General features: G+C 33.6%; 1 protein-coding gene across 1 annotated transcript; it reads left to right on the forward strand.

The window, feature by feature from the left end:
* Positions 1-13: 13 nt before the first annotated feature.
* Positions 14-17,447, forward strand: LOC106065510 (uncharacterized). The gene is made up of 9 exons (XM_056045416.1): positions 14-168; positions 4,006-4,196; positions 5,305-5,483; positions 6,559-6,732; positions 7,092-7,238; positions 8,871-9,060; positions 10,156-10,250; positions 12,345-12,449; positions 12,980-17,447. Exons 2-9 carry the CDS (start codon positions 4,052-4,054, stop codon positions 13,199-13,201), a joined length of 1,257 nt encoding a protein of 418 aa, XP_055901391.1. The 5' UTR covers positions 14-168; positions 4,006-4,051; the 3' UTR covers positions 13,202-17,447.
* Positions 17,448-22,285: the final 4,838 nt, after the last annotated feature.

A 22,285-nucleotide genomic window follows, 5' to 3' on the forward strand; every position in this document is an offset into this window, starting at 1 on the left:
GAGTTATCGCCCGTATAACATTAGAGGCCTCTATGACAACAGAAGAAATATTTTCTAACAAAATTCTTGTTATTTCCATCAGCTACCCTATTTAGAATGTAGTTTTAGTCTTGAGGACTGTGTTTTTCAAAGGGACATTTTTAAATTTTTTAATTCTGATAGAAAACAGTAAGTATTTTAACTGTAAGTCATTTAAACCTATTATTTTAAGAGTCGCCTATCTCAGTACTGAGTCAGTGAGTATGAGTTACTTACTTACTATGTTACTTGACTTACTTACTATGAGTATGAGTATTGTGATTGTCATACTAACTATTGACACATTCAGAATAACATTATGAGTATCCTGAGTATCTGTAGTGTCTGTCACCTGTGTCTCTCACTCTCACTTCAGTCTTATGAAGTTCAGGACCAGGACTGATCTAAAATTATTATTTATATTCTAGATCTATAATAATAATATGAACTATGAACTCTCTCTATTCTATTGTCAGTATTGAGTCTTATTGACTCTCTTACTCAGTGTAACTCACTACACAACACTACAGTAATGACTACACTAGTTGCTACTAGAGACTAGAGTCTAGTTAGACTCTAGTGACACTCTAGTCCATCACTCCATGTCAATGTCTAGATCTACAGTGACTACAGCATGCATGATTCTACATTCAACATGAACATCATCAACATGTTGATGTTATGATGTTACCTTTTGTAGACACTAGAGTGACTTTAGTTTGGCTACTAAAGTCTAGATTCCTAGATCTAATCAAGCATTCTAGAATCTAAATCTAGATTTAGATATAGACCTAATCTAGCTTGACAATTGATGGCCTGCTTAGGGTCTAGTATGGAAGCATTAGAGCACTGCTATCTTCTATTAATGTGCTGTTTTATTTGGGACCCCTCAACTCAAGAAAACATAAAGAAACTAGTACAGCTGCAAAAATAGAGAGCAATGAGATTTTTATAACAAAAGAATGTTCAAATTTTATTAGAGTAACACCATTAGTTTAGTAACATGATAATAAACATCACTAAGTTTAGTGACACTTCTGGATAGAAGACTAAAAAGGTAAAGTAGTCATAGGTCTAATACATAAAACACAGAACCATAACTTACAAATACAAAATCACACTTGGAAAGTCACAAAGAAAGACACACTTCTTATTCCAGATGCTAGGACAGATATGTACAAGAGCTCCTTCTTCCCTGTCCCCATGAAACAGGTTGCCTGAATCAGCCAGGAAATCAATGACTTCCAGAGTTTTAGTCTCTAATTAACATACATGACTAGATTAACACATTGATAACCATCTACTTTTACGTTATACGGATGTATGCAAACGCGACATGAAGCTCTTCAAAATCGACACTGGCAACTGGGAAGAGGTGGCACTGGGCAGATCCACATGGAGAGAGAGCATAAAGGAAGGGTCACAGATTGCAGATGTCATACACAACAGAAGCAGAAAGAAGGGTGAAAATGCAACGGCGCCTGGTGATTATATATGCCCAACCTGCGATCGCAGCTGTGTATCAAGGATTGGCCTCTTTAGTCACACAAGAAGTTGCAAAGGGAAAAGATCGTCTCTCGAGACGTAAAATGCCACAGAGAACCATCTACTAAGGACATATAATTATTTTCTCTTTTGAAGTAAAATAAAGTCCATAAACTGTAATATTATAATTTAAGATAATATGATATATTATTAAACATGGAGCAACTCAGCCAGGCATTTGATTTAGTTTTAATCTAGTAACATTGTCACCACCTTAGGTACTAAGGACATAATTATTTTCTCTTTTAAAGTAAAATTAAGTCCATAAACTGTAATATTATATTTAAGATAATATGATATATATTATTAAACATGGAGCAACTCAGCCAGGCATTTGATTTAGATTTAATCTAGTAACATTGTCACCACCTTAGGTACTAAGGACATAATTATTTTCTCTTTTGAAGTAAAATTAAGTCCATAAACTGTAATATTATATTTAAGATAATATGATATATATTATTAAACATGGAGCAACTCAGCCAGGCATTTGATTTAGATTTAATCTAGTAACATTGTCCCCACCTTAGGTACTAAGGACATAATTATTTTCTCTTTTGAAGTAAAATTAAGTCCATAAACTGTAATATTATATTTAAGATAATATGATATATATTATTAAACATGGAGCAACTCAGCCAGGCATTTGATTTAGATTTAATCTAGTAACATTGTCCCCACCTTAGGTACTAAGGACATAATTATTTTCTCTTTTGAAGTAAAATTAAGTCCATAAACTGTAATATTATATTTAAGATAATATGATATATATTATTAAACATGGAGCAACTCAGCCAGGCATTTGATTTAGATTTAATCTAGTAACATTGTCACCACATTAGGTACTAAGGACATAATTATTTTCTCTTTTGAAGTAAAATTAAGTCCATAAACTGTAATATTATATTTAAGATAATATGATAAATATTATTAAACATGTAGCAACTCAGCCAGGCATTTGATTTAGATTTAATCTAGTAACATTGTCACCACATTAGGTACTAAGGACATAATCATTTTCTCTTTTAAAGTAAAATTAAGTCCATAAACTGTAATATTATATTTAAGATAATATGATATATTATTAAACATGGAGCAACTCAGCCAGGCATTTGATTTAGATTTAATCTAGTAACATTGTCACCACCTTAAGGGGTAGTTCACTGAAATTGTTAAGGGGTTACTGGATCCAATTTTGGGTTTACTAGATCTACCGATTCTAGATTTTTCAATTTTGGTGTAATTAAATAGGTGGACATGTATTTTATAAACTGGCACCAAATATTTTCTAAAAAAATAGCATTTTTTATTTTAAAAAAATCATTTTAATGATGCATGGTGAACACTATTTTCCATATTTTTCTTAATACAAATTCACTGTTTTTGAGTGAATGCATTTTTTGTGATCCCCCCCCCCCCCCCCCTGTAACATATTTCTAAAATCTCTAGAACTAATAGAGATAAATGTGTCAAATTTGGTACACATATTCAGAGATAAATAATACAGAGAATCAGCTAGTTTTAATGACTTTAGCTGAAGAAGTTTTTAATATATGATCTTTTGGGAAAAAAAATGTGGATGCATTTTACAGGAAAAAAATCACCCTTTTTTAAAAAATCATAAAATGCACAATGCTAAGGGAAAATGTATAAAATCTAGCTAGCTCCTTCCAGCCACCTTTATACTTTAAGGTGTAAGTATTTTTAGCTTTGAAATTTATCTATTTTGAAAAATTTTAGAATTTTCCTATATGAACTAATTTTTGTTTATTTTCAAGATGGCCGCCGTTACCATGGCAACCCGGAAACATTAGACAACATTCAATATATATTTTTTATTATTGAGTTGTCATATGATATAATATAACAACAGTTATTAAGTTAAAGCAAAAATAAAAAAAATAAATTTCGCACTTCTGTAACCCCTTAAAATAATTTGACATTTTTTGGTACACTAGATCAGTCAATTGTGGATCCATGTTATTTTCATGAATTAATGGGCAAATAGCAAAATCAGCTCAAATAACTGTATTAACTCAGTTGTCCCTCTCGTTTCATTATTAACTTCTTCCCAAGTGCTTTTATATTATGTAAGGAATCGCCTGATTCAGCTGGATAAACTTTGGAATCTTGTAGATAGTCTCTAGAGATGACTATAAAACCAAGAACTCCAATCCAATGATTAAAAAAATAATGTGTCGTTGCCCTAGTAATAATCAAGTTCATTGTTATTAAAGTCTTCACAAGAAGGTAAGGGTCTTCCACTAGCTCAGGTCCTCCATATCCTGTTATCAAACCTTCAATCTTGTATGTTTTTTATTTTTCAAAATAATATCTCTTAAGCTTTTCAATGTAATATAAACTTTGTCGTTTTGTTTAGTTATGTAATTCATGCACCTAAGTTGATATGACATGTATATCTCCCTCTTGCATTTGACGCAGATTTGCGACTGATGGCGGAATGAGCTGACCTGCCTACACATTTAGAATGGGATGTGGTGGCTACAGTAAGATAACCAAACCAGATGCAAATGGAGCCGTCAACCGTAAAATCACCAAAGACCAAGTCCATGTTGACCTGGGAAACAAGGTCAAGGTTAATGAGAATGGTTCAACCATCATTTTTGTTTACGGTAAAACCATTCACACATACACATTAATTTAGATTGTTTTTTCTTCTTCAAGTCCATCTTCGCTCTGGCAATTATGATCGGCGTCTGGTCATGTGGTATGTGCTTTAGTATCATCACAATGTTCCAGATTTGGACCATACCTAAAAATCAGCATAAAAAAAAGACAGATACTTATTCTAGCCAGACTAGATCAATTTCTCCGTAGTATTAATTGGAAAGAGAAAAACTCTACATGCTGACTATTCACCTTCACCTATCTTTTGGAACTGTTGGTGCACCACACAAGATCTTCACTCCTCTCCATCCTTTGCCTTGGATAGAATTTGTTTCAATGCCAGGACTGTCTATTCTTTTATATTGTCTTCCCATCACTTTTTCAGTCTGCCTCTTCTTCTTTTTCCTGCGACTGTTCCCTAACTGACTATTTTATCAACCCTCTTTTTACTGATCACTGAATTTCATCTCCTTTGTGGTACCTTCCTTCCTCCCCCCCCCCCCCCCAAAAAAAAAACCTTGTAAGGATATTCCAATCATACAGAAATGATGCTAGAACATACTACAGAGAACAACCATCTCCGTATTTGAGATGACTGACAATCTGATTCAACACAGACAAATATTTCATTGATTGGAGTGCACAAGAAGTGTTTCTAAAATTGTTGAGACATTTTGTTTCAAAGTTTAAATCCATTTCGCTTTCAGCAAATAAACTTGGATTTCTTTTTAAATTTATAGAAAAGTTTCAAGAATGTAATAAACAAATGTACAAAATTTAAAAAAAAAACATCTTTACCAGGAGATATTTTATTATATTAAGAAAAAAATTCTGTAGCAGAACTTGTTTCAAACTATTCAATTAAACTCTGATACATCAACAGTTGGTTTTGATATGCAAACTTGTGCATACCAGTTTAGGATTGTTAAATTTTTACAGTTATACCCAAGTGAACAATGCTGGCTAAATTACAACAATACACTTTAATGTTCATTCCCAATCTAAAATAATTTCCCTTGAAAATGTTTTCCTTCAATTGTTATAAAAAGATATATTGCTTATTGTTTGTCTGCATAACTTCTAATACTAGTGTTACTGTTGTTATGTATGTAGGAGGGCCCGGTTCCAAGAAAGGCAGACTGGTTTCAGAACTGGCGGAAGTGTTTGACTTCACGTTCATCAATGTGGAGAAGCTGATGTTGCAGAAGCTCACAGAACACAGACAGGAAGTAGATCAGAAAGATCAAGGGGACAGGAAGGAGTCGGTACAAGAGTTGAAGAAAATGCTAGAGGTACTAACGATTTCGTTCAGCGTTGTTATAGGTCAGAGTTGTGTTTTCTTTCTATCTCACATCTGCATCTTGTTCTCTATTATTTATCACCTGTTTTTTTATATTTTTTTAATATCTCTTTTAATTCTTAACTTGTTTTTTCTTTTTGGGACCTGCTAACTATTGTACCAAAACTAAAACTCTATAGCCATATCACAAGGTCCTCGGGGCTAGCAAAAACCTTCCTTCATGGAACAGTACCTGGAAAAATTACAATTACAGGGCAGCCACAATTTGTCATCGTCACATCTATAATAATGAAATGTCCTCATTCCTTAGTGATGGCTCTTTGTGTTTTTCACAGAACCATGCATTCATTGGGGTCACCTTTAAAGTTGTGTAGTTTTTTCCCCTCAAAACTCATTGTTTTTTTTTGTCTGCCACATTCTTAAAGCGCCTTGAGCCTACATTGGGTTTTTTAACTGCTAAATAAATGAAATTATTTATTATTAAACTTTTCTCCACCTTGAAGACATATAAGGAATTTTTAATCTCGGCAACCATCTACTGCAGGGGTTCTCAACCTGTGGATCGCGACCCCCTTGGGGGTCGATTGACCATTTGCCAGGGGTCGCCTAAGACCATCGAAAATATGGATTATTATTGCCTACTCTTCTATTGCTGTATGTGTGTGTTGGCTGTGGGGTCGCTGCAGAGTGGGGGATTATAAAAAGGGTCGCCGAGCTTAAAAGGTTGAGAACCGCTGATCTACTGGAATGCTAACAACATAGTATTTGGGTGTTTTTATTTTAAGAAAGTAGCTACAAAGCTGCTTGATTCTTTAAGAATAATTGTTATCAACTTAAAGCTAATTAAAATTGCTTAAAAAAAACAACCCTCAAGATCTTATTCAATTTTATTGAGCAGAATTATTGCCCTGGATCATGATCACCATCATCCATTATCCCTCTTTTTAAAACAATTCTTGCAATTTTTTAGATTTTGAGAATTTGAATATCAAAGTATTTTGTGTTTGTGTGCTATAGAACATTTGAGTGAAAATAATGACTAACTAATACCACCATTGTATTCTCAGGATGACCCCTCTACTATATCATTATCTTGGATTCTCCGGGAAGTGACAGCAGTGGTGGATACTAACCCAAAAGGTCGTTATCTGGTGGATATGATGCCTAACTTAAAGTACATCATTCGGACTGCTAATTTCTCACAAGACTGCTCCAGTAACATGGCTGTGTTTGAAAAAAAAGTTAGTTTTGGTTGTCCTCATGTTTTGAATAGGTGGTTGTTGCTTTTTGGGTTTTATTTGCCTTATCCTATTTCAAATTTTATTGTAATTATATCTAACTATGTCTTAAGTTAGTTTGACAAAGAAATTTCAACTATGCACATTTCCAATGAATGAATAAGATTTTATTTCACACAATACAGCATTTAGACAAATGTATAAGGGCTGCATGTACTGCTATTTAAATGGGACACAAGACATTAAAATTAAAAAATAGCTTTCATATAGCGCTACTTTCATGCTTAATAAAATTTAATACCAGGTTCAAACAAAGACTTAAATGAAGATCTTTCTGAAATGTAAATTTTGTTTGATTTCAGTATCCAGTATCCTTTAGTTTGTACTTCTCTATGATCTCAAACGGTAAAACTAAAGGAGCGAAAAAAGTAGAAGAAGTAGTTAAAGAGGAGAAAGAAGAAGAGAAGCCAGGTTTTCAAACAGACGAGGTGGACTTGTCCAGGACTAAGGTAAGACTTGTTTTAAGGTTATATCTTTCGAAGTGTGGTCGAGAAGCCAAGTGCGATAGAACTTGGCTTGGCTTGGCTACCTATGAAGGGGGCTCGAGGTTCGACACCCGACTTGGCCAGAGTTGTGTTTACTGAGCGCCTGAAGGCAGCACAAAAAAACCTTCTCCTAGATACCCCCCTTCCCCAACTGGTTCACAACTGAGGTTGGACCAAAGCGCTCTGAGCATGCTATAAGCATGAAAGTAGCGCTATATAAAAGCTATAATTTAAGGTTGCTTTGTTTTACAGGTTTTGGATTTCCCTTTAGACATGAAGATTATTGAGTTCTAGCCCTGGCCTCTTGCTGGAGATAAAAGCAGGCAGGGTACAACCTCATGATCATTGTAGTGACAGTTTGAAGCACATACCACCTTACCAGGAATACAAGATTGACTTTGTGTATGTCTGTGGTGGGATTTATCTAGGAATAAAGCAGCACTGCTCTGGTGGGTCTTGTTTATGACTAAGAACTATTCTTAGTCTATGGTAGGACTTATCTAGGGGTAGCGCTGCTCTGGTAGGTCTTGTTTTAGACTAAGGTAGAACTATTCTTAATCGAAGGTAGCACTCATCAAACATCAAAGACTAAGTAATATGTAACACATTATTGGTCTCATGAGAGAGCGATGTCTAGTTTACTTTCAAATTTAGTTTTCTAACATAGATCCTATTACCTACAGTGTTAAGTCTAATTAAGGCTGTCATTGAGTCAGCATCTAGATCTAGTCAATAAACTAACATGCCTAAAGACCCTGTCTGGTTTTCAGTCAATCAGATTGAATACCTCATAAAAAATAATGACAATATTTTACCTTCACATGTCCCTTAGTCTGTTGGACTGTTAGGGCACCACACAAGATCTGTTGACCGTCTTTCTCCATTCCTCTCTGTTTTTTGTCTTGGATAGAATTTCTTTCAATGGCAGGCCTATCCATTCTTTTATGTTGTCTTCCACTCACTTTCTTTGTCTCTTCTTCTTTTTCCTGGTACTGTTCCCTGAAGGAAGGTCTATGCAAGCCCTGAAGACCTGTAATATGGCCATAGAGTTTTAGAGTTCAATATATCAATGTAACCATCAGTGAAACCCATGTTCATTGCCAGAATAAGTAAATGGAAAAAATATTTTTAAAGCACAAAAGCGTAAGAAGCGTAAGCATCTTTTTGATTTCTATAAACATCTGCAGCATAAAAAAATGTAACAAGCAGCCCAATTAACTTAGCTTTGTTAGAATTTCTTAAGTTATGTGTTTGAAATTTAAAATAATTTTTTTTAGTAGCCTCCTGGTTTAATGACCTGAAATAAACATGATCAACCTCATGATCAAATTCTATTCAATGCAGTCATCATCAGCCCTTATGATCAAATCTATCTTAGACACCAGAGACTCTTATGTTATACCATAGACTCCATCAGCCTCACTACCGAGTTTTGTTAAATTATTGTTTTGCATTTTATTTTTATTATTTTTATTTTATTTATTTAATATATTTTGTATTTATAATCATGTAAAGTTTTTAATTTTTTTGCTTTTCTTTTAGAGGAGAGCTCAAATTTTTTAAAACAGGGTCAACTTTTTGATGTTTTTCTTTCAGAGAAGAGCTCTTATGTTTGAAAACAGTGTCAAATCGTTTTTAGACTATTTTGAGAAGTCTGATCGGCTAATGTTGGTTGATGCTTCCTGCAAAAACGCTGATGTAATTTCCAGCAAGGTTTGTGAAGTTTTCAGCCAGCTAGGTCTCCGCAATTTAAAATTAGTCAACACAGTTCTAATATTTATATTTGGTAAGTAGCTTTTTATTATTTTTTTTGCTTGAGGCTTGCTTGCATACAGCTGAAAGACAGGAGTGAAATTTTAGCATTCTAATTATTTCAGCTAATAAGCAAAAATGTTGTTTATCTACTATAATTGATATGAGGTGACTTGACTAAATCCCTTTGGCTTTCAGTGGAGCGTTGGGCAGCAGCAGTAGTTTGCCATGGGACTCTGTTCCAGGCCATTCCCCTCAGTTAGGTCCATGACCATCCAACCAACCTTGCTTCTTGTATTAGTGATGTTTTGCTTTGGTCTTCCAGCCTTTGTCTTCCCCTGTGAGTTACAGTCCAGAGCCTTTTTTAAGTTAAAGTAAAGTTCCCCTTTCAGACCATGCAGTCTATAGGGCAGATGATGTAAAGGTCATCTGTTTCCTTGGCCCATGGGTGTCACATGGCCAGCATAATGACCAACTGCTTTAAAATATCTTGGTCTAAATCTATGACTTTTGATTCTCAATCTTGTTGTAGTTGTTCTCAGCACAGCATTGCAAATTCACTTTATAAACCTGACACTACAAATGCATACCTGGATTCTTTTAACTCAATTTTGATAGAATGGATAATTTACTGTAGACCTCTTATCTTCTTATCTTATAAAATACAGACATTACTTCAAAAAAGAAGATAGTTACATCCTACGCTTCATACATCAAGTCATGCATGTTAACCATTGACTTCAATTCTGCCAAGCCACTGGTTTCCTGGCTAGCTCAGGCAACCCATTCCATACTCTAATAGCACTAGGAAAGAAGGAGCATTTGTTCATTAATAAGTTTCCAGATATTTTTTTTTTCTAAACTTTCGTATAACCATTTTTATTTTCATATATGGAGAACTTTTTCATGTCTTGGCCAGAACAAAAAGAGAATCTTAACAACTCTTTTAAGATGAGAAAGCTGTCACTATTGTCATAATCCTATTGATTTGGGTCTAAGCTTGTGCAGTTTTTATTATTAGAATTTATAAAAAAGAAAGTGTGTGATTATAAAATACAATTAAAAATATTTTTTTTTAAAAGGGATGTTACACTGACCTATATATCTGCCTAATGTGTTTTTTTCACAGATAGCAAAGTTGTTGACTTTGAGTTGCTTCAAGAGCATGATGTAGAGTATATTCGCCTTGAAGAGCCAGGAACTAAATTGTCTGTTGCCACTTTAGTACGTTTTTTTTATTCACAAAAAGAACTGGCTTGAGCTGTGTCACTAAAATATTGTGCAAAAAATATTGTACATGCCTTTATTGCTGTGATCATTCCAGATTAGTGCTTCACATTTACTTGATTGTCTCATATATTACTGATGTTACTTCAAAAAAGAAGATGATTACATCCTACGCGTGTTCCTAGGTCAGTCTAGTCGTGCATGTCAATCAATGACTTATACTCTGTTAAGTCATTGTTTTTCCTGGCTGATTCAGGCAACCCATTCCATTCTCTATTGGGACTAGGGAAGAAGGAGCACTTGTAAGAATTTGTTCTAGCATAAGGAATAAGAAATGTGTCTCTATCTTTGTGTCTTTCTGAGTATATCATTAAGTTTTGTTTTTTATTTCTAAATTATGGTTTTGTGTTTTTTGTGTTACAGTTACTTTCCTTTTTTTTCTTCTGCCCCATTTCTGTAATTCTTCTAATTCTTTTTGTACAATTTTAAGTATTCACATTAGTCTAGAGCAGTGATATGTGTTTATGAACTGGGACTCTAAATGTAGAATATACTAGGAAAAGTGAACAGATCTTTGCTATTTTGTGTAAAATGATAATAAGTCAACATATTTGTTTTAGAAAGAAAGTGTGACTATTTGGGAAATAAAAAAAAACATATAAAAGGCATTGCAAACCAATATGGCAGCATTATTGATTTGAACAAAAGATTAATTTAGAGACTTAAGGATTGATGGGAATATTTACCAAAAAGAGACAAGAAAATGAGTCAGTAGTAAAGCTAGCTACAATGTTGCTCTCATTTTAAGCAGAAAAATGAAGCCATTTTCAGAAGAAAAGTAAAAAAAAAACAACCCTCAAATACCCCATTAATTATTATAAGTACTAGATCCACAAGTTTCTAATAAAATAGTTTGAGGTCAATTTAATTTCATTTTAGTACCTTTTCGGTGATGTGGGCCGCGACACGAGTGTTGGAAATTAAAATGGCCCACAGAACAAATTAGGTTGGTGTAAATGAACGTTGAATGTCAATGAACGTTGAATATTAGAGACTGATTGAATGGTGTAATACTGGGTTCTTACTTCCCGAAGTGCTCTAGACACGTGACAAGACAAACACTATACGACTGACTCAAGTCCGTTCAGCAGACAACATTAAGTTTATTTACAACATAATAATAATAATATACTGCACTCCTTGTTAGTGCTACAAGTCAAGAAATAATAATCCTATCCGCATAACAGCGGTATCAAAAGTATCCAATACGTTAACAACAAATCACGTCCGCATCTCAGCGGGTAACAATAAGAACAATTACTACTAGTGACACAGGAGCTTCAACTATAGATATCCATTGAAATACGAATAATACCTTAATATCCAATAAGCACATTATGAAATCAACTCTCAAATATTATTAATCAACAATGACTAGTCCTTCGACTCTCATGCTATATGCCTATACATATCCACCAGTCCAGGAGGAAACGTCCAACCTTCCTGTACCGGGAGCAAGACCTTACTGACCTGACTTGACTGAACTCAAAGTCAACTTTATTCATTCTACTTCCTGTTTTCTACATCAGGAATTCCACGTGTCTTTTAAACTCTTAACATGACGTGAACTTTAGATCATGCAATGTCAACTAAGACTGTGACAGTTGGGCATCACTGGTCTAGAGCAACACGATTTAGAAAATCTCTAAATTTAGAGACATTTCAGGACAGAAGGCTAAAAGAAGTAAAGTACCAATACTATAAAAAAAAACACAGAACCATAACTTACAAAAATACAACCAAATAAAATACTCAGAAAGACACAAAGGTCCATTCTAATTACATATGCTACGACAAGATTCTTGTAAGTGCAAAGTCTTCCCTAGTGCCATTAGAGCATATGAAACTGCTGCCTGAATCAGCCAGTAAAAACCAATGCCTCTGCAGTTTAAGTCATTGATTAACATTAAACATGCATGTCTAGATTAAGACATGGATATGCCTAGGACAGAATTGTCTTTATTTTTGAAGGAGCATCTGTAATTTATAATAACATACACTCTTTATTATTCTCACAAATGTATTTCTCAGGATGAAGCCATCAAAAGTTTTGTGAATACTTTAAATCACAAAGAGCATAAAACTTTTGTCATTGATCTGAGTGCTACAGAGATTACCAAAAATACTCCTGTACAGGTCAGTGATGTGATTGATTACTTATTATTGTTACTTTCTATTGTAAAGTGAATGGATTACTTTGTACTATTAACTCTTTCTCTCCTAATTAATGATACCATAGTTGATTTGACCCCATTAAATTAAATTAATTTTTGTTTTTCTAAATTTTAATTTGTGTTCTATAAAAAAAGCATGCATCCTCCTATAATTCTATACCAAAAATAATGTTTTCTGATTACAAACAAAAATGTTATTGAAGTTTAATCATAACAGGGTACAAAAGTGAAAAATGAACAATTCTGTCAGAACATGGAAAATAATTTCGGAGATAAAGAGTTAATTAAACTTACATTATTAGTTTAAAGGGGACATGACAAATAGTTCACTGACATTTCTTTCACGACAAATCATTCATGATTATTGGTTCAAACGACAATTCGTTCAAATCGGTGAACAATTTGTAGCGTAACCTAGTTTAATATTGTCATTAATGTGCTATTCAATTGTGAACTTTGTTAGCCTTCTTACTCTGTTACTTGTCCTAACAGGTTGAAAAGACCTCAATCGTATTTGTGAATGAAGCATCACTGGACCATTACTTTGATTTGCCTGGTTGTACGGGAATGTTCAAAACTGTTTCATCTTTAGAAAATGCCGTCTGCATCTTCCCAGCAGACACAGAACAGAGCCTATGTAAAAAAATTGCAATTGCTTTCAACAATGAATTCAGTGTCTCTAGGGACATAGGTGAAAGTCATGAGCATTCTTAGTTCAACTAAAACAAAACTTCTAAAGCAAAGAGTTCAGCATATAATAGATCTTTTTATTGTCCATCATAATCCTAAGGGACATAATTATATATTTTATAAATTTACAGATTTTATCATCATCTCCACATTATTAAAACAGTTTGGATTAAAAAATAACTTTTTTTACCAAAACTAATTGATCAACATTAACACACGCAATACGATTTCATCAATTTTTTTTTTTTTAATTTAAGTGAGAAAACGTATAGATATCTTCTTTTTCCTTTTTCTCCACAATTTTTTTTTATCACTTATCACTCCCTAAAGAATGTATATATCAATACAATTCACATTTTTTTTAAAATTCAACTTGTTAAAAAATTGTATATAGTTCACCTTTTTTTTGTTATTTATTTTTTAAGCCTTTCACTAGAGTATCATCCTATAAATGTTTCTTTTTTTAAGAAAAAAACATCAAAAATTCTCTGAAAAGTTCCAAAGTTCTAATTGGAAATACAGTGGGTTCTCTATGTAGTTAAGAATCATGCATAACCAATGCTTTGTGTAGTGAAGATTCTGTGTTATGAACTTATGGAATCAAAACAACATAACACTCGGAATGAATGGTCTAGCTTCCTGATAGGGAGAAGGAGAAAAATGAATGCATTTTTAAATTATATTGACCTTTGGAAACAATGGAAGAAAATTCTGAAAATGTAAAACTAATTTGAATATTTGAAGATAAGTTGTTTACAGTTTGTCCACAGTATATGCTTAAGGAAAGAAAAATTCTTGAAAGCATTATGCTTTTATCTTTGTCTTAAGGAAAAGCAGTCTAGTCAGAATTTCTATACTAATTTAATAACTTATACAATCTAGTCAGAAGTTGTCAACAGATTTATAGCTTGAAATCTAGTCAGTGGCTCTCAACGGCGTCATAGCTTCAACCGTGTAGTCAGTGGTTCTCAACAGCTATATAGCATCCAAAATCTAGGCAGTGGTTCTCGACAGATTCATAGCTTGATAAATCTAGTCAGTGGCTCTCAACGGCGTCATAGCTTCAACCGTGTAGTCAGCGGTTTTCAACAGCTATATAGCATCCAAAATCTAGGCAGTGGTTCTCGACAGATTCATAGCTTGATAAATCTAGTCAGTGGCTCTCAACAGTGTCATAGCTTCAACTGTGTAGTCAGTGGTTCTCAACAGCTATATAGCATCCAAAATCTAGGCAGTGGTTCTCGACAGATTTATAGCCTAGTCAGGTCTGTTGTGCTCAAAAGTTGTATAGTTTAAATAAGTCAATTCATCTGAGCTTCTCTAATATTTGAAATATTGTTTTATTTTTAAATTTATTCATCTATTTATATCCAATTTTTTAAAATTATGTTTTTTTAAGTCACCATGACAAAATAGTCAAGTGCTAGGCATCTAAATCATGGGTTTTCAAATGCAAATCTTTTTCAATGCAAGCATTCAAATGCACAGCATTAGGGGGTCAATCCCCATTAAATCTATTAAACACCTGAACATTACTTTAATAAATGAGTTTGGTTATTGCGCTGATCATTTGACATTGCTAACAGTCGACTATTGAAACTGAGGGTTGGGCGGTAAGCCCAGACAGCTAGTCCAACCAACTAGGCTTAACTTAGCTTAACTCTTTCTCTCCTAACCGACTATACCAACGTTGATTCCATCAGAATGTGGTAAATAATTACGGAGAGAAAGAGTTAACTTTCCAACAAATCTTGAATATAGCTTGGAAAACTTCTTTTTTTTTAAAAGCAAAATAAACTTGACTTTTATCCAAGGATATTTACAACTTTCAGTTCAGTGGTAGATACATGTAGAAACACATATGGAATAACAAACTTTTGAGTGATTTTGGGATATATATATTGTAACTCACTTCAGAACTACTGCTTTTGCCATGCTGTATAACGTAACACACACGTAATACACATGTGGTTCTGTCTCTCCTTTTTCAAACTTCAACTGACTTATTCTATGCATTTTTTATTGCTTACGTGTAGGGCAACTTTCATGCTTATAGCTTGCTCAGAGCGCCATGCTTTAATCTGTTATTGTGGGGTTAGGGGGTATCAGGGAGAAGGTTTCTGTGCTCCATTTAGGCATTTAGCAAACATAACTTTCAGGATTTGAACTTCGGCCCCCTTGATAGATAGCCAAGTGGTTTTTGACACTCAACCACTCATCTGATGTGTTCACCCATTTGTTATTCTCTCATCTGGATCAATTGTATTCAAATGTTTTGTCAGAATTTTTCAGTCAATATAAATATGCACACACACAGACACTATAACAAAAAACCTAAATATTTTCTTATATTTGTATTGTAAGTGTTGAAGCAGTTACTATATATATCTGTATGAAATTAAGAATTTTAGGGTGTTAAAATTGCAATTCTGAAGTAACATCCTATACAAGTAAAACAGACAAAAAACATAAATAATGGCTCATTATAAATTCAGATTTAAAAAAAAAAAAAAGAAAATATGTTAATTTTGGATTGCATAGAGATATTTTTTGTTTAATGCCTAATGTAAAGGAAAATAAGCAATTGTATTTCCTTCTCTGACACAAGTTGTTTTTTTTTTTATGCACAAGTTTATTTTTTAACTAACCATGTGGCTTCTGACAGTTAACTTAAGAGTTTGTGAATTCGAAATCATTTTGTAACATTCTTTAGGAGCTAAATTGTATTAGTGATCTATTTAGGATCTAACATTTTATTTAAAAAAAAACTCTCTTTATGTATATATTAGCTCAGGTGGTTCGATGATAAACTATTTCAATATCCATAGTAGATAAATAATTTAATTATGCAAAAAAAAAATTGGGGGAAACTCAATCAAATCTGTACAATAATTCATGACTTTGTTACGAATCAGTTCAATAGTTTAAAATAGGCAGTTCTTCACAGGGCCTTTGTATTCAGCACTTTGCTTGACATTGTCCAAACCACTTCTTGACATACTTCATTCATCTTCAGTATTTTCAAATCAATTTTTAATCTTTATAAAAGAAATGTATTCGAGAATTCATTTTTTTATTTCTTACAAGTGTGAATGTTTTCAGCTCAGAGAATGCTGGGTAAATTTGAATGATACAATTTTCGTAGTACACCAAAATATTAATACAGTTAGAGGCTCTTGTGTAAAACCTACTTATATTTTAACTTCCCAGAAATATATAAAAAAAAAAAGAAAGCTTTATTTTTACTTTTGGCTTCTATTTTCTATGGCATTGAATTATCATCTAATTGGTTAGTGTCAGTGTGTGTGTGTGTTTAGTTGTATGAAGTTCAACTTGAGGTCACTTGGAACCAAGGACCATCATTCTTGCCGATAGTTCAAAATTAGGGAAACTTCATTTTGAAATCAGGTGTAAAAAGGCAGAGTGAAAGCTAGTGAGTCATGAGATGTGTCGAGCGATAATCCACTTGTTCAAAGTGATTAGATGAGATTTATAACCTGACATTAATTTGCTCACAAATGTATAACTAATGTTTCTATCACAACTTTTGAAAGAAATGAGAAGCAGTAAAATTATAAGAAAAATATAAGAATATATAATATATAAATATAAAATTTATAAAATTATAAGAAAACTGTTGTTGATTGTTTTGGGGAAGAAGCATGTAGATGGTAAATAAAAAAAGCTTTTTTTTTTGTTGTTGTGTTTGTTGAAATAACCTTTGAACAAAACCAAGGTTTTCACGTCTTTTAGTTTTTCATATTAATGAAAAAAAATATGCAGTTTGAATTTTCAATTTACCAAAGTTTATTTATAAAAATTAGGCGACAGAATTGAAACAATTTATGTAAAAATGCTGTTGATTGTTTTGGGGAAGAAGTTAATACTAGAAGTAATTTGATTTTTTCACTAAAAATAACAAAAAAATCGTTCTGAAAAGATTGTCCATACAATACAAAACATTTCAAATCTATCATTTTTTTTACTTGTTAAGCTCTGTTGTATCTGTGGATCAAATTTTTTTGTTGCTTTGTTTAGTCTGAGGAAACTTTTTTATTTTATCGTCAGTAGTTTCAGACTACTATGTTATAACTCCTTTCTCCTGAGACAACGTATCTCCAGACTAATATGTTATGATATGTCTCCTGAGACAGGGTATCGCCAGACTCATATGTTATGATATGACTCGTGTCTCCTTAAACTAATATGTTATGATACACTGTAGTCACAGACTCCACTTGTAATAAAAAGAAAAAGAAATTGAATCCAACGATACTTGTTTGTGTGATATTATTTCAGTCCTTTGAATCTTCTCTTTTTTTCTGAGGAGATAATTATATTTACATTCCATTTCACTTGTTTTACAAATTTTATTTGTTATAATTTTTTTGTTTGTAGTATTACAGCAGTAATTTGGTTTTTGTATTACATTGGAATTTCAACTATTTATTTGACTGTCTTTTTTATCCCCTAAACACTGTTCAATTTTTTATGCATCTTTGATTATTACAGTTTCAAAGTTTACATGCATCTTTGATTATAAGTTTCAAAGTTTACATTCATCTTTGATTATTACAGTTTCAAACTTTACATTCATCTTTGATTATTACAGTTTCAAACTTTACATTCATCTTTGATTATTACAGTTTCAAAGTTTACATTCTATATTGTACGTTTTTATTTGAATCAGCACTTTATATATTAATACTATTTCTGTTGTTGTTTTTTTTTCGATTACCGGTACCACAAAATTTTTCATCTTATCAGGCTAATTTATCACTATTGCATGTATGTCAGTGCCTCTGACCGAGACCATGCGTTATAGAGGCCTCAGCACTGACCTGCAATGTCACAATCTATGGTCAGTTTAGGCCAATAGCTTGTTGTCTAGTACAGACTGTGATGTGGCAACGAGCTATAGGTCTAAACTGCCCAGTGGCTGTGACGTTGCAGGTCAGTAATCAGTCCTTCTATAAGGGTTGGTCTCGCTCTGACACTGGTGGTGATTTGATGAAATAGGCTCAAGTTTTGTAAACAGTTTAAATTTTATTCACAGCATTGAATCTTTCAACAAGTTTTTTTTTTTTGCCTATAACACTGATGCCCAAGCTATGGTCCACATGCCTTATCTAGCCCATGGTTCAGTTCTATCAACCCCTCTGAACATTTCTGGCCATGGTGAATAGGAATTCGCAAAGGATCGGTTCCGTAGGACTGGACAATTTTTTAGGGGGATGATGTGGCCCATACAAATGTATATGAACCAACAAAGGTTGGGCATCACTGTTCTATAAGTATAGATTTTTTATAGTTATTATTGTTCTTGTCATTTCTATTTGTAATGCTTTCATGTTAGGCAGGGAGACAACTATGTATGATCAAATTGTTAGCCTTAGAGTCATCAAGATCACAAAACCTGTTGCATTTTTAGTTTGTCTTGTTTGATTAAAAACATTTTTTCTCTTCTATTTTTGGACAAATGATAATACTCAGTACATTATTTTAATGGAACTATTAGAAATGCATTGCCACAATTACATTCATATGAGAATTAAATAATATTTTATACAGAAATTATAAACCAATTGATTAAACAATACTGGTAATGTATACAGCTACCTAGCCTGGTCACAAGGTCCTAGGTTACATCCTGCCTGCTCCTGCTGGAGGTTTGGGCTAAGATGTAATTATCTTCAGAATCTGAAGGAACATCCGAAATATGTAATTATACATTGTTTTTCATTGCTAGATCTGCAATATTTCTTGATTTTCATTTAAACAATTTTTTTTTAGCCCCCAGATTTTTTTAAATGTTCAGTTGATGTTTGCTGTTGGCTCGGCATGACAGTATTACATTTGTATATTTGGTTTGTTATAAATACATCTAGTATGCTCATTGTGATAATAGCGTAGCAGTCTTTTGGCAAGTGTTGTTTTGTTATTACTTGTTTTGTTTTTTTTTTAACTTGCTGTTTTATGCAAACCAAAAATGGTCTAGTCTTTTTTGTATTTAGACTATTTGCTTCTGTAACAACGCATATCTAGAATTGTTTCTGTAAAAACACATATCTAGTGTTTTTGTTTCTATAGCAACACATATCTAGTCTTAAGGGGGGCCCCCCAATTGAGCGTTTTTTTACATTAAATATTACGCAAAATGCAGTTGCCCCTCAAAGAAGTCAAGCCCGCCCCCAAATGATGACCAATTTCTAGCTGCGCCCTGGGTAGATGGTTCAAAATGTATCAGTAAAATTAGCTTCTATACAAATTTTTTTTGGGGAAAGACTCCCCTCCCCACCCCAATTCTAGGTAACATTAAAGCAAGTGTTATTAATTTTAAGCTTTCCTTATTCCTTAGTTCTGATCAGTAGTATGATTCTTATGTTGCAAACTGTTTCCAAGTTTTAAAGTACTGTGTTGATATTAGTTCTCCATGCCTATATGCATAAAGTCATCTACATATGATTCTTGTGATATATGTGAACTTCTGATATATCAAGCACATTGTGCTCACCCTGTGAAGTTCAGTATAACGAGATTTGACCATATATAGTTTGATAATACCAAGCGAAATGCTGAGACATCTAGTCATACTGGATATTAAAATGTTATTTCTTTAATGTTATAATTTCTGTTTAGAAAAAAAAAACAAAATATTTATTTTTAAACTTTGTAATTGTTTTTTTTTTAAATTTTGAAATGATGTGTTCAATGTCTGCTTGTTCAGACGCAAACTGAATCTATTGTCTATACGTTGGATTTTGTTACCGACAATCTTATTTTTCTTACGACAAACTTTTATTTTTTTTTATATATATAATCATTTTCTTGATTAAATATTTCAATGGAGATAAAATTGTCTGGTTTTATTGTCTGCTAAGAAAGGCTTTATGTTTAACATAATAATGTGTGGGGGGGCAGTCAGTCACTGTTAAAATATTGTTATGATCTCTCCTAATCAGGCCTTCTGTAAACACTGCTAAACACAATACAGCACATCTAATACATCAAGAACCTGACAACAAGAGCTCCAAATAATCTGGTACTTTAATAATGGTCAATTAAAACAGCCAATATGACACAATTGGCAATACATCAACACTAAAAATGCTATACCGGTACTGTACATCACCGTACTAAACTAATAAACTCTGTAAAACTCTACTGTCTCTATCTCTTCCTGGACTCGTACATTCACTTCAGGACTCCACCATGACTGACTTCATAGCCGACTAACAGTCTCGGTCTACTCGCTGTCCTGTCTTGAACTGCCACATTCTTACACACTGTGTCTCTGGTCCACGCAGACTTTCGATCACTTGACCATAACACAGGTCATATCTGTGTACTAGCAGTACTGTCCCTTGTCCATGGACAGCCATTGCCCTGAGTTTATTGATTTATGTAAGCGAGACATCAAGATCTTCAAGATTGACTCCAACAGAAAAAAAACACAGGATAAGCTCTAGAGGTTCTCAAGAACGTTTTTGACCCGAGGACCCCTTTATCTAGTCAAATTTGCCCACGGACCCGCTAAGTGATAAAAGCTACATAAATATGTACTGGCGTAAAAAAGATGCATTTTGTTGAAGAAATGTTTATTGAGAAACTTTTGTTTAAAATAAAGCTTTTGAAAAATTAATTAAGATGCTCCTGTATTAGTATGGAATCATCTGTGATTGGGATCTGAGTTGGTCCAGGTGCTTCAATATCCAAGTAAAGAATGTGTTCACATCTTGTTTGTAAAATGTTTTACATGTTTTGGATGTTCCTTCAGAGTTGAAGATAGTTTACTTCCTAGTCCAAACCTCCCGCAGGACGACGGGGGATGGGAGCGGGCAGGGTTTGAACCCTCGACCGTCGATAAATCCGAACGACAGTCCAGCGTACAAACCGCACGACCAGGCAGCCTTCTTTTGTTTAGGTTCTCATCAAGCAGTGCGTAATAAACATGTTAAACACTAGTGAGGGAAGAGTTTTACTATTCAAATTATCCAATCTGATAAACTGGCTGGGAAGAAGTTATTATAAATGTTTATAATTTTTCATTATTCTCCAGACCCATTAGGATTGGTAACCACATTTTGAGAAACACTGGAATTAGCCCACAAGGGCAGGCATAAAAGGAGGGAAAGGGGGGGGGGTCCTGGATCGCAGATGGTGAATATAAGAAGTATGAAAAAGCACCTAGGGATTACATATCCAAAATCTGTGATAGTGGGTGTGTATCATATGTCTGCCTCTTCAGTCTCGTGAGGTTTTGAGAAGAGAAACGATAGTCTCTCAAGTTGTAAAATGCCAGACAGATTACTAACAATGGAACATCTGCTAACAGTGCAGGTTTATGAAATATTTCTAGCTGGTGTTAAGTGCTCATTCCCCTTCGCCTATCCTTTAAGTATGTTAAACCATCGGGGCACCGCCCATTCTTTACAGTAAAAAAAACAGGAAAAAGAAAAAGAGGCAGTCAGAGAAAGCGATGGGAAGACAACATAAAAGCATGGACAGGCCTGTCATTGAATGAATTTCTATCCAAGGCAAAAGAGAGGAATGGAGACAGATGGTCAACAGATCTCGTGTGGTACCCCAACAGACTAAAGGATAGGTGAAGTGAAGGCGTACAGAATACTGAAGAATTGAAAAGTGAAGTTTGTCAACAAAGTATAAAGATCTAATAACTTCTGTGCACTGTTCAGCACTGCAGAATCTAATTTTTAGGCTCTTTTGCTTGGATCACAAAGTAATATGTAGTACAGTATTTAGTGATTGTACACTATATTGTACAATATAGTGTCCATTGTTTTGTCTATTTCAAAATTCAAATTTTCCTCTTTTCATTTAAAAAATTTTTTTTCCTAATACTATATCCCTTTCTCTTCTTTTTTCTCTTTTCTGAATTATTAAGCTGAAAGAATGTAAAGAGGATCTTCTTAAAGTGTAAACAAAGAGCAGGTTACTCTGATCAACTTTTGGTGTGAAAATCAGCAGTAAGCTCAAGTGGTTCCCAAACATTTTCTTTAACAGAACACTTGGCGCATTCCGAGTACTTAGAAAATCACTTTGTTTATTTTTTAGAGAGATGAATTCATGGGGTGCCCTACCAGTTAA

This window comes from Biomphalaria glabrata, chromosome 10, assembly GCF_947242115.1.
Source record: "Biomphalaria glabrata chromosome 10, xgBioGlab47.1, whole genome shotgun sequence".
NCBI lineage: Eukaryota > Metazoa > Mollusca > Gastropoda > Planorbidae > Biomphalaria > Biomphalaria glabrata.

Coding starts and splice junctions, on each gene's coding strand:
- LOC106065510 (XM_056045416.1), top strand. CDS start 4,052: ATGGGATGTGGTGGCTACAGTAAGATAACCAAACCAGATGCAAATGGA. Junction 5,484..6,558: donor AGTTGAAGAAAATGCTAGAG/GTACTAACGATT, acceptor TTGTATTCTCAG/GATGACCCCTCTACTATATC. Junction 10,251..12,344: donor AATTGTCTGTTGCCACTTTA/GTACGTTTTTTT, acceptor TGTATTTCTCAG/GATGAAGCCATCAAAAGTTT.